The sequence below is a fragment of the Gopherus evgoodei genome, chromosome 17 (genome assembly GCF_007399415.2).
Source record: "Gopherus evgoodei ecotype Sinaloan lineage chromosome 17, rGopEvg1_v1.p, whole genome shotgun sequence".
Taxonomy (NCBI): Eukaryota; Metazoa; Chordata; order Testudines; family Testudinidae; genus Gopherus; species Gopherus evgoodei.
Window position 1 is genome coordinate 24,467,869 of NC_044338.1, and position 13,891 is coordinate 24,481,759.

Genomic DNA, 13,891 nt, shown 5'->3' on the forward strand with positions numbered 1-13,891 from the left:
CCTCTTGGACAACATCCTGCGTTGCCACTTAGGACTATGTCAAGAATAGCCTCTCCCCTTGTGGGTTCCAGGACTAGCTGCTCCAAGAGTCATTAATGGCATCTAGAAATTTTATCTCTGCATCCCATCCTGAGGTAGCAAATACCCAGTCAATACAGAGATAGCGGAAATCCCCAGTTATCACTGAGTTTTTTGTTTTGATAGCCTCTCTAATCTTCCTGAGCATTTCACAGTCACCATCACCATCCTGGTCAGCAGTATATTCCTACTGATGAAATTTCTATCCATAAATATTCCATGGTACCGTTTGAGTCACTGAAGATTTTTACTGTATTTGACTCTATGCTTTTTTTCATATATAGTGCCACTTCCCCAACAGCATGACCTACTCTGTCATTCCTATGTATTTTGTTCCCTGGTATTACTGTGTCTCATTGATTATCATCATTCCACCAAGGTTCTGTGAGGCCTGTTACATTAATATCCTCATTTAATGCCAGGCACTCAAGTTCACGCATCTTAATATTTATCTTCTATCATTTGTGACAAGCACTAATAAAATGTGTGAATATTTAGTTGTCTGCTTTCATGGGATTTTACTGAATGGGCCTCTTTCTTACCTGTACTTTATCAACTTCTATTCTCTCCTTTTTACTAGGATATAGAGAATCCCCTTTAATAAATCCTCCCCTAAGGGATGTCTCTATCAGAATCATGTGCTCCTCTGCAACTGTTGGCTTTCCCCAGCCCTTAGTTTAATAATTCATCTACAAACTTCTTATACACACCAGCAATCTGGTTCCATTTGGTGTCGATGAAGGCCATCTTCCCTTTACAGCTCCTTCCTTTCCCAAAAGGTTTCCTAGTTCCTAATAAACCTAAATCCCTCCTCCCAACACCATTGTCTTATCCACCATTGAAACCCTGCAGGGACAGTCTCAGTGCCAAGAAGACACCATGACATCATCTGGAAGGAGGGTCCCAACTATGGGATCGCTTCCCTCCACTCCAGCTTGATGTTCTCCTTCCCTGAGACTTTCATCCTTCGCAACAGCACAGAGGCTGTCAGACGGGGGGTGGGACCTGCTTCTACTGAAAAGTCTCATGTATGTAACTGTCTCCTTTCGCTCCTCCAGTTCAGCCACTCTTGTCTCAACAGTGCATACTCAGTCTCTGAGGTCCATGAGCTACATGCACTGAATGCACACATATGTAATGTGTCCACAAGGAAGGTAATCACACATACTGCATCCACTGTAATAAACTGGAGAGCCCCACTCTGCTATCCAGGGTCCTGAAACATCAGCGAACGTTACCGAGGGGTGGGGCTTTGCACAGCCACGAACCCACCTTCTCTCTACACCAGCTGCCCTTCTCAGACCCTCCAACCTCTGATCCATGAAGTCTCGTTGGAGTGGCACAGTGGCCTCCAACTCCACAGCTCCAATCCATGTTTTCAGATGGGGAAACTGATGCAGACTGTTTTAAAAAACATATGCATAAAGCCCCAAGTGCCAGAGCTGGGACTGGGAGCCAGGAGTTCCTGCTTCCCTGTCCCATGCCGTAACAGGGCTGGCTGCCTCCTGAGCACTTCCTTGTGGCCAGAGGTCACTCTGTGGTATCCGGCCACCAGTTTCTCCTCTCTTCCAGGCCCCTTAACTCACAGTCCACAGGTAATTGAACTTTTCCCTCTTGGGGTCCCATTTATTGAGTCCTTACATACTGGGATTCCAGGCCCCAAACCCAGTTCACCTGCTTTCTCCCTTTACGTAGTCCCCAGTCCTCCTTCCCAGAGCTAGGTCCCAATTCAAACTCTCTCAGGCTTCACCTGGCTAGAGCTCAGCCCTCCTCAGTCCCCTAGCTTCCAGGCACCATCTTCTCAGTCAGGATCTCTAGCAAGACCTGGGCCCAATACCACCAGACTCAGCCTTCCCTCAGCGCTCTGGGTCTGGCTTCCAGGCCCAAACCTTTCCCTCCATCAGGAACCCTAGCAGGCGCCTCCTGATCACGGCAGCTCCCCTGGGCTTAGGATCTTCCCTGCAGGAGCTTTTCGCACTCTGCAGTCTCTCTACCACTTTCTGAGCTTCTCCCCTTCACTGCAGCTCTTTATAGGCCAAGGTGACGCTCATTCTGTAATCGGGGTTGGCTAGCCCCAGCCCTTCAGCAGCCAGCCACCAGGACACATCCACCCCCTCTTGAATCCATATTAACATGTTTGTGAATTGTCTTATTTTTTTAAACTCTTTTATATCCTGGGTGAGCAAATGTCGCCTGTTCAGAGAGTTCCTATTGTATGGAGCAAAGAAAAATGATTCAAGACTCTTCTGGAATCAATATTCTCCAGGGAAATTTTAGTCCACTCTTGCTCTCTCTGGTCTTGCACAGTTTAAAAGCTACTGGGGCATTTCACACCATCTCCCACTTTGCTTCTGTTGAGATGTGGGAGACTCTTTATAAGGAGCAAAGTATTTGCAGAGATTTCGCCTAGAACCCAGGCTTCCCTACCGCCCGCCCCACCACCACTCAATGAATAGCTTTTATTGTTCACAAAGTGAGTTCAATATACCCTCATGCATATAGCTCTCCTTGAAGTATGGAAAGCACAGCACATTTGACATTCAACTAAGACATTCATAGAATATCAAGGTTGGACAGGATCACAGGAGGTCATCTAGTCCAACCCCCTGCTACAAGCAGGACCAATTCCCAACTAAATCATCCCAGCCAGGGCTTTGTCAAGCCTGACCTTAAAAACCTCTAAGGAAGAAGATTCCACCACCTCCCTAGAGAACCCATTCCAGTGCTTTACCACCCTCCTAGTTAAAAAGATTTTCCTAATATCCAACCTAAACCTCCCCCACTGCAACTTGAGACCATTAATCCTTGTTCTGCATCTGCTACCACTGAGAATAGTCTAGATCCATCCTCTTTGGAACCCCCTTTCAGATAGTTGAAGCAGCTATCAAAGCCCCCCTCATTCTTCTCTTCTGCAGACTAAACAATCCCCTTTCAGATAGTTGAAGCAGCTATCAAAGCCCCCCTCATTCTTCTCTTCTGCAGACTAAACAATCCATGTTCCCTCAGCCTCTCTTCATAAGTCATGTGCTCCAGCTTTCTATCCACCTTATAGTCCATTCATCCAGCCCATACTTCTTTAATTTGCCAGCAAGAATACTGTGGGAGACCATATCAAAAGCTTTGCTAATGTCAAGGAATAACACATCCACTGCTTTCCCCTCATCCACAGAGCCACTTATCTCCTCATAGAAGGCAATTAGGTTAGTCAGGCATGACTTGCCCTTGGTGAATCCATGCTGACTGTTCCTGATCACTTTCCTCTCCTCTAAGTGCTTCAGAATTGATTCCTTGAGGACCTGCTCCATGATTTTTCCAGGGACTGAGGTGAGGCTGATTGGCCTGTAGTTCCCCGGATCCTCCTTCTTCCCTTTTCTAAAGATGGGCACTACATTACCCTTTTTCCAGTCATCTGTGACCTCCGCCAATCGCCATGAATTTTCAAATATAATGGCCAATGGCTCTGCAATCACATCCACCAACTCCTTTAGCACCCTCAGATGCAGTGCATCCGGCCCCATGGACTTGTGCTCGTCCAGCTTTTCTAAATAGTTCTGAACCACTTCTTTCTCCACAGAGGGCTGGTCACCTTCTCCCCATGCTGTGCTGCCCAGTGCAGCAGTCTGGGAGCTGACCTTGTTTGTGAAGACAGAGGCAAAAAAATCATTGAGTACATTAGCTTTTTCCACATCCTCTGTCACTAGGTTGCCTTCCTCATTCAGTAAGGGGCCCACACTTTCCTTGACTTTCTTCTTGTTGCTAACATACCTGAAGAAACCTTTCTTGTTACTCTTAACATCTCTTGCTAGCTGCAACTCCAAGTGTGATTTGGCCTTCTTGATTTCACTCCTGCATGCCTGCGCAATATTTTTATACTCCTTCCTGGTCATCTGTCCAATCTTCCATTTCTTGTAAGCTTTATTATTGAGCTGAAGACCAAAAAAGCATGATGACTCTCTTCCACAAGTGAAATAATTGATTTTTGAACTCACTTCTCTCCCATCTCACCTCAATCTAAAAAAAATAAAGAAATCCTCCTATGGTAGGACACCACATAGGGAGAATTCCACTTGGAAAGGACCTCTTGAGGGAAGTTGAGAGGAGTTGTCAGTAATCAGTCTTATAATGGAACTTATCTTACAACTTTAATTGTGGAGTTCTTATGCTATTAGTTAGGACAAGGCGCTGATTTTTGCTGTTACCTCAAAGGGATTTCCCATCAATTCAGCATCATATCTCCCATATTTATATTGCATTGAGTTCTACTGTTGAATTCCTGCTGTTCACTATTTTACCAGTGCAGAATTTCAGACCCTGTAAAACTGATAGCTTCATACAGCATTTTAAGAGATCACAGTGAATAGCGCTTAAATCGGACCAGGTTTCTAAACTCCACTGTCGTGGCTGTAGTGCGCTGTGCTAGAGACACAGGGACAAATCCATAGATTTCAAGGACAGAAGGGACCAATGATCACCTAGTCTGACCCCCTGTCTAACACAGGCCAGAGAACTTCCCCATGATAATTCCTAGAACATATTCCAACACACCATCTTCCTACTCTCAGAGTCAGAGGAGGGAAAGGTATGAAGGTGTCAATGGCTACTTGGACTCATCTTCAAAGAACACCCATGCTCCAGCCTCAGCAGAGTGTCTCTCAGGGCGAGGGATAGCTCAGTGGTTTGCACATTGGCCTGCTGAACTCAGGGTTATGAGTTCAATCCTTGAGGGGACCATTCAGGGAGCTGAGAACTGGTCTTGCTTTGAGCAGGAGATTAGACTAGATAGCCTCCTGTGGTCCCTTCCAACCCTGGTATTCTATTGAAAGACAGACTTGCTCAGGCCTACAGAGGCTAGGCAGAGATTCTCAGGGCTGGCCTCCAACTACAAAATATTACCATCTTTGAATATAGATGTGAAGAATCAAGTTAGCTGGCATGACACTAAGCATGATTTTGCAATCAACACAGACCAGGTTTAATCAGCATTAGCTGACACGATGCTGGTCTACCCTGACTCCAAACCCATGGTCAACATGTCAGCTAACCTGACACTGCACAGTTCAAATAGTGTGTGTTGTGTAGCGTAGACTAGCACTCATTGCCTTAGGGTCTGGGTATACTGCAGTCACTGGGTGTGACTGCAGACTGAGTAAACATATCTGAGCTAGCTTGAGCACCAGAGCAGTGAAGCTATGGCAGTGTGCACTTTAGCACAGGTTAGCCCACAAGAAAGCGCATGTTGCCCTGCTCCTGTGCCCAAGCTAGCTAGACAGAATCTAGTTCAGGTGTGTCTACACAAGATGCAGTCACACCCTTGGATTGCAGTATAGACAGACTGTGATGGAATACACCCCTGTATTCCCACTCTACACACTATTGCAATAATCTTTGTATGAGGTATGCCTTGTAAGGTATCATTTGAAAACTCATAATTTGCTGGTCAGTATTATCCTGATAAAATATGTGTGGTAACATGTATGTGAAGTTATAAAATTCCCCTGGATGATGTTATTAACCCGTGTTCCAAAACCAACAGCCCCACCCAAGCAGAAGTCAGGAGACTGATCTGTCCTAAACAAAGCAATGTGTGCTTGCTTTAATTTGCATTTAAGCAGTCAACAGAGTCATCAAGCACAAAAGGAAACAAAGGACGGTCAAATAGATGAAAAAATCCAGCAGGGAACATCCTTCCTCATAGACTCTGTGTCTGCTTGTTCTCAACTGGAAACGTTTTTTGAGAGGGTGACTGAAACTATAATAATGAGGGACAAACACCCTAAGAAACCCCTCTTTCTCCCCCTGCACACCTCATTCTCTGCACCTGAGAATACAAAAGGAAACAGCTATTGGACTCGGGGGAAGGGTCCTGACCTGAAAATTGGTCAGTAATCTGCTGGAGCATGTGGTCAGAACGGGTGCTTTGCAACTAAGATAATTCCCTAAGTAGATAATACTAAGAGTTTTATCTTTATTTTTCTTATAATCATTTCTGACTTTTATGCCTCATTATTTGTACCCACTTAAAATCTCTCTCTTTGTAGTTCTTTGTAGTTAATAAACTTGTTTTACTGTTTTATCTAATTCAGAGTGTTTAAAGTGTCTGAGTAACTATTTAAGGTAATAAACTGCCATATTTTTCCCTTACAGGAATAATGGGCTTTATATATTTGTACTGTCCAGGAAAGGGCTGGGCAGTACAGGACACACATTTCTGGGGGAAGATCCAAGGCTGGGGATGGGTTAGGGTCACCCTGCAGTGTAACCCAGGCTGCTGAGAGCCAGGGTACAGCTGGCAGGCTGCAGTTACACACAGTCGTAGCTTGCATGCTGGAAGGCTGTTTGCGAGTGACACAGGTGGGAGCTACTACAGCCTCCATCTAGCCTGGATTGTGCCCAGTACGTCACACAGAGGAATACTAGCTAGTTTCCCCACCACAGGCCTGGGTCTGAATAAAAGCAGCTGCAATGAGGCTAACTTAAAGAAACAACAATGAGAACAAATGGCCTGATATGTTAGCATGACACCTGCAGAAAGTGTTATAGCCTGTGTCTACACTAGTGTGTATCTGAAAATCTCCAATCATCTAAGTGGCCACACCAGCATAGACATTTTCTTACTCTGGCATCTAGCCTCCCTCAGGCCCATCTAGATGACACAATGCCATGAATGCCAGTGGCTGGTCTACACTAGCACTCCCACCAGTGGAGCTGCATTGATGGCAGCACAACTGTGCAATGGTGGGAAATGTTAAGAAAAACGGCAGTTTAAAGAAGATGCAGCTCTTTGAAGAGGAACAGGCCTAGCTGTTCCAAGGGTCGTACTGCCCAAATCAGTCGCTGTGACAGAGGTAAAAGAAGTTACTTGGATGCTGCTCTGAAACAATGAGTCACCCAGTTCAGAGGAGGCTATGCTCCTTTCCTCAGTTATGTCTCCTCGTTGGAGAAATCTCAAAGACGGTGGGATGCAACAGGTAAGAGGCGATATCAGGAGAGCGCAGCAGCTTGTGCCATGGTTTTTAAAGCAACCAATCAAATTCAGCAGGCCTGGGACTTTCTGATCTTGGATTTCTGGCTCCCAAGCAAGCTCAGAACTTGGCAATTGCTCAAATTATAGTTCCCCAAGGATGTCTGCCAGAGGAAGAATCAGACTGTGTCAGCAGCTGCCCCTTTCACTGGGGACGCCCGTGCACATCTGAATTTAACCCTAGATATAAGGGAACAGATGGGGTTGAGAGGCAACACATTACTCTGTAGTCAAAGGGACAAATTCAGCCCTGGTGTAAACAGGCTCACCTCTTACTGATTTCAATAGGATTTGCAATCTGCTTACACCAGGGCTGATGTCAGTACAAAAACCTTTCAAGATCAGGTCTCCAACTGACTCTTTCTTCACATTAGAGTACATTTCTTAGTTCTGAGGGGATACATGAATCTCCCATTCCCTGATTGTTTTGAATGCCCATTCTTCTGTGAGCAGGGCCCTTCCCTTCCCAGGGCATTAGATGGGCTTAAAAGTCACTGTACTCAGAACATTGCAGGGAAGTCCAAGGATTTGCACTTTAAATTTTAAAATTCAAGTGTAATTTTTAGAATCCCATTAAAATGCAATGCTACAGCCTATGGGGCAGCAGAACCCTTGTGCTGTTCTCCTTTTGCTTTGATTGAAGCCATTTTTTCATCTTCTTACTAGCTCAATTTACAAGATCAATGAAAATGAGAAGAAATTGGCCCAGATTATTAATGAGGCTGGCTAGAGAGACCTGCATCTCAAGTACAGGCAAAGCAAAGCCAAGCCTCCTCTTAACTTCAGTTCTTTAGAGGAACCACTAGCAAATGAGTAGATCTCCCCAGATAGAGCCCCCTTTATCATTTCTTTAAATAAACATTACTTTCATGCTTTGCCTTTCTGACGTGCTGTTTGCACCTACTGCAGAAATTTCACCTCTCGCTTCTCTAGCCCTAGGGTTTTCATCTCTAACCATGATACACATTCCCAGCCCACGGGACCTTAATGCTGTCTTCTAGGGACACACAGGTGCTTAAAGACCTGCTCCCATTTGGCTCAGACGTTCACAGGGTGTGAAGCCCTTCCTGCCATTCAGAGAACAGAAAGGATCTGCAGCTGAAGGCTTTAATTAAAAATGTTTTTTCCAAGCATACACCTGGTGGCAGCCATCTTGCTGAAGACACACACAGCATGATACTGGCAGAGAAGAGGTCCCACTGAAACACAGTCCTGCTGGAATGCTGTTGTCAGGACCAGAAGGACATTCATGTTTACAATCTTTAAAAACGTTCACCATTAAGCTATGCTTATTTCATTCAGTTGTTGAACCAATAACACAGCAGGATAGAAACTGAATGGCCCGTTCTCTTTTTTTTTTAATATTTAAAAACAAATATTTTAAATACTCTGCCAGTGTCACTCCTCAGCCAGCTAGAGGCTGCCAACAGGGCACTCATGTGACTTTATTTCTTTATTTAAAACTCTATTTTCAAACCTATTTCACAGTCGGCACTGTACATAGAGGAAGAGTTCCTTGCCTTGGGAGCTTTCCAATTGCTTCTGTTGAACAGAATGGCTGCAATTTTCCTTCATCCATCCCCCTCAAAACACACACACACACACCTTTCTGTTTTAGAATCACCGAAAAGAGAGAGACTTCCCTATTGTATGTTTTATAGTTTTCCATCCATCCCAGTTTTAGGAGTCCAAAGCAGCAGGGCATCTACCCCTTCCTTCGGGAGACAATTGCACAGTCTATAGAGCTCACCATTACTACTTTCCCCTGGCACTCAGCCTACATTTTCCTTTTCTTCATTTTCCTCTATTCATCCTAGGTTTAACCCCATTGTATCATTCCTAAATGATTTCTCTCTCTATCTGGGATTAACACGTTTCAGATAGCATTCACGAAACTGAGGAACAGCACTGCCTGCAGCAGAGACTCCACAGACAGCCACTGAGCGAGTTCATCAATCACAGCTCTGATAGCGGACTTCAACCCTGACACACATCCCACACCCCATCTACTCTAGTCCTTGGACTTCCTAGAGCAGAAACTGCTATTTGCACTAGTTTGCTAATTTCAAAATACGGGTGAGAGGGGAGTAGCAGGAATGTCGCTCTATACTAGTGTCTAACACTGTAAAACTTTGATTAACCTACTTCATTCTTATTTCTGACCTAGCTGCACATTTGCACTCAGGACTCCAGAAGAGGCAGACCTGTGAACAAGGATCACCACTATTTTCGCAGGACAAACAAGAAGAATATTTTTTGGTTCAGCAGCAGCAAATGACCCATTTATACAGCACCCGGTACAATGGGGCTCCAGTCCCGACTGGGACCTTTGGGGGGCTTCCAGGATATAAATGTTCACTACTATGACAGTGGCCCTTGCGTTATTTATTTTGATAGACAAAGTGCATTTACTGTGTCCCCACATGCAGGGCTTTGGAGCGGAGCCCAGAGCTGGAGCGCGGAGCAGCTCCGGAGCAGTGGAGCTGCAGGTTTTTGCCTGGAGCTGGAGCAGAGCCGGAGCACAGTTCCAAAGCCCTGCCCACATGTTCAGTTTTTCATGTGCCACAGTGCAGGGGTTTGGTGACCATGAGTAACTGCATCATAGATGTTATCAAGGGGAATCTAGAGATTTTAGCTGCTGGGCTTGTGGTAACTGGTGAGGAACGGGATGAGGCTGGCAGCTTAACTGAGTGTTTCTTTTAACGTGACCAATAATGCCAAAGCTAACGCCTCCATTTAAAGTAGCATTGTTAGGTTTCTGAGTCAACTCTCCGTTGGACCCGAATGTGCCAGTTCACGTCTCTCAGACCAGACAACCTGACACTGGTTACACTGGTCTCACATTTTCAGTTATCTTCACAACTATGAAGGCAAGGAGCACCATTTCCCCTCTCCCCCCACCTTCAGGAAAAACTGAGATTCTGCAGCACAATTCCATGTTCACAGAATACACGGGATGCTGGCAATAGTGAACAGAAAATCAAAATGTGTGATATGATGGCAATGGACTGTCAGTTGCAACTATCAGGTCAGAAACAAGAAAGCAAAAGTGTCTCAGTGGCACTAATGCGTCTGTGCCTATTACTATGTAGCTCTTGGTTCCTCATTATCTGAGCGATACCTGCAAACCAAAGAGAATGAAAAAATAACAGAAATGAGTAAGGGTCAGAGGGACTGATTCATGAAGAGTTAAACAGCTAAATATATACACCTGGGTTAAATAGCAACTAAAAAGCTACGATATCAAACTACAATTACCTGAAAAGCAAGAATACCAATAGATCTCAAAAAGGACAATTAAACTAGGAGAAATGGTACGAAATTCCACAAAGGAAAACAGTCTGGATATCTGAAATCATTTGCGAGATCTCTTGTATAGACTCCCAATCTCTAATTTCTCTGTCACTGGGGATCTGCTCCAGCTTCTTGGAATAACTTTTCTGCAAGTAGCCCCCAAGCAGCATTATGAAGGCAAAACCTCAGCAACTCTGTTCAGTTTCATTCTGAAGCAGATGCCTTTGCTAGGAAACGTAACTAAGCATAAATACTCTCCAGACTGTAGGCAAAAGATGCCTGCTGAGATGCAAGAGAGTCAGGTAAAATCTGGGTTAATGGTGTTACTATTTATAATGGGATAGTGCCCAGACCCTCCAATGAAGATGTGGGCCACATTATGCTCGGTTCTGCATAAACTCACAGAAAGATACGGTTCCTGACCCAAAGAGCTTACAATCCTACAGCTGGATCCACATGAATGGACCCTTAACTTTAAGGGGATTCTGTGTGGTCACAAGGGTCTGTCTGCATTGATTTAACCGCAGCAGTGTGGGAGTACAAGTTGCAACACATGGGTGTAGCAAAAACCAGAGGGAGGATGACAAGAACAGCTGAATCATAGAATATCAGGGTTGGAAGAGACCTCAGTGGTCATCTAGCCCAACCCCCTGCTCAAAGCAGGACCACTCCCCAGTCAGATTTTTGCCCTGATCCCTAAATGGCCCCCTCAAAGATTGAACTCACAACCCTGGGTTTAGCAGGCCAATGCTCAAATCACTAAGCTATACCCCCCTTCCCCAAAGGTGCTTACATGGCCCAGTGATACATACACTTTGATGGTTCCATGATATTATAAATAAACCTGGCCCAACTGATTCGAACAGTCACACAGCAGCCATGGAAAGCCCTCTGGAAGTCAAGGTGAAGCAGCCTCACAGGTGGGATCAGGGAGGAAGAGACTGTCTGATGCACATTCAGATCCATTCCTACAACCTCCTGTCAATCTGCCACTCATCAGAACAGCCATTCAGCCAGCCTCTCCCACAGCTCCTGGGAAGATTTTTAGACGCACACACACAACCTTCTCACCCCCAGCAAGTGGGTGAAGTCCACTTACACAACCTCCCCCAAGGTCTTTCCCCTCCCTCAACCCCCAACATTCTCACAGAGGTTCACATCTCTTCTCCCCACCCTGAGTATGCTGCACCTACCCTAGAGGGTGTCAAAACCTACACAGCGCTACTGCCCTCCCTTGCCATATGGGATGTGGGGAGACTTTTTATTCTAGACATGACAATCCACTCACACAAGCGCGCCCTCCCTCCGCACCTGCGAATGTGTCAGAGCCACTCACGCAATCGGCCGCCCAGACCCTGCAGCAAGCGTGTCACATTCAATAATACTTCATTGCCATGTCCAGCTCTATATTGTCAGAGCACACAAAACAGAAACTTCAGATCACCTCTGTACGCAGACACAACACATCAAGCTCCCCAGTGCAGGCCCCCTCTTGACCCAACACATCCAGTCCCCCATACACATACACACCAAGCCCCAACCCAGCAATGACAGGGTTTGATGTGACCCCCACACATCCACACCCCAAACCTTGGCCCGGGATGGAGCATCACAATGTATTTAGGGTTTGATCACTTGTTTGTCACATTCACTCACACAGCCTCCCTGGCCATTCCACCTCACTGCGGAAATGCAACTACTTCCCCTCACACCACCTCCATCTTTCCAGAAATGCCAGACCCACCCCATCCAGACACACACAGTCCGTCATCATTCCATGTGCCAGAGCTGTCAAAGTTGGGGTGCTGGGAGTCTGCCACCCCCTGGCTACAGGAGTGCTTGGGGGGTCACCTGCATCCGGGGGTGTCACCTCAACACACACACACCTCCCTAGAGGGGTACGACTCTTGCACTCCTGGATCCAGGGGGTCAGAGAGCCACATACACCTCCCTCCACCTCCCATCCCAAGATAGGCCAGCCCCCATCTCACTCCCAGGAGGGGCCAGCTTCCCTCACACACCCCTCATCTCACCCCAGAAGAGGCCAGGCCCTCTGCCCCACCTCACCCCAGGAGGGACTAGCTCCCACCAAAGCCCCCATCTCATCCCCCGGGGAGGCCATCTCTGCCCCCACACACCCCATCTCCCCCCAGGAGGACCAGCCCACCCACCCCCATCTAGGGTGACCAGATAGCAAGTGTGAAAAATTGGGACTGGGATGGGGGAGTAGTAGGAGCCTATATAAGAAAAAGTAACAATTATCAGGACTGTCCCTATAAAACGGGGACATCTGGTCACCCTACCCCCATCTCACCCTCAGGAGAGGTCAGCCCCCCCCCCACACACACACACCCCATCTCCCCCACACATACCCCATCTCACCCCCAGGAGGACCAGCCCCCCCAACTCATCTCACCCCCAGGAGGACCAGCCCCCCCAACCCATCTCAGCCCCAGGAGAGGCCAACTCCCCCCCACACACACACACCCCATCTCAGCCCCAGGAAAGGCCAGCTCCCCCCCACCCCCCATCTCAACCCCAAGAGGGACCAGCCCCCCGCCCTGGCCCCCGCACCCCGGGCCCGCCCGGCGCTCACCGCGCGGAGCTCCCCCGTTCGGTCCTTCATGCTCGCTCCGCCCGGCACCCGCTCGGCTCGGCGCTGCCTCCCCGGCTCCGGCCGCGATCGGGGGCGGGGGAGGAGGCGCGGCACATGCGCCTCAGCCGGGCCGGGCCGGGCCGGGCAGCTGGGCGCAGCGAGGGAGCTGGGGGCACCGGCTGGGGCTGCGGAGTCTCGGGGGCAGCTGGGAGGTGTGAGTGCGCGTGGGGGTCCCGCGGGGGCGGGGGGCTACACTGGGGGGCGGAGTTACACTTCAGCGGGGCTGGTTACACCGGGGGGGGGGAATTTACCCTTGGGCGGGGGGCTACACTGGGGTGCGGAGTTACACTTCAGCGGGGCTGGTTACACCGGGGGGGGGATTTACCCTTGGGCGGGGGGCTACACTGGGGGGCGGAGTTACACTTCAGCGGGGCTGGTTACACCGGGGGGGGGATTTACCCTTGGGCGGGGGGCTACACTGGGGGGCGGAGTTACACTTCAGCGGGGCTGGTTACACCGGGGGGGGGATTTACCCTTGGGCGGGGGGCTACACTGGGGGGCGGAGTTACACTTCAGCGGGGCTGGTTACACCGGGGGGGGGATTTACCCTTGGGCGGGGGGCTACACTGGGGGGCGGAGTTACACTTCATCGGGGCTGGTTACATCTGGGGGGGGATTTACCCTTGGGTGGGGGGTGCAGGGGTGGGGGGCTACACTGGGGTGCGGAGTTACACTTCAGCGGGGCTGGTTACACCGGGGGGGGATTTACCCTTGGGCGGGGGGCTACACTGGGGGGCGGAGTTACACTTCAGCGGGGCTGGTTACACCTGGGGGGGGATTTACCCTTGGGCGGGGGGCTACACTGGGGGGCGGAGTTACACTTCAGCGGGGCTGGTTACACT

General features: G+C 48.3%; 1 protein-coding gene across 2 annotated transcripts in view; it reads right to left on the reverse strand.

Moving 5' to 3' along the window:
* The window catches only part of STX1A (syntaxin 1A), a 261,918-nt gene extending 248,849 nt beyond the window's left edge, over positions 1 to 13,069 (reverse strand). For both annotated transcript variants that reach the window (XM_030536352.1, XM_030536353.1), the window contains exon 1: positions 12,990 to 13,069. In XM_030536352.1, the coding sequence (XP_030392212.1) occupies positions 12,990 to 13,019 (30 nt within the window). In that variant the 5' untranslated portion in view covers positions 13,020 to 13,069. The remainder of the gene's footprint in view (positions 1 to 12,989) is intronic.
* Positions 13,070 to 13,891: the final 822 nt, after the last annotated feature.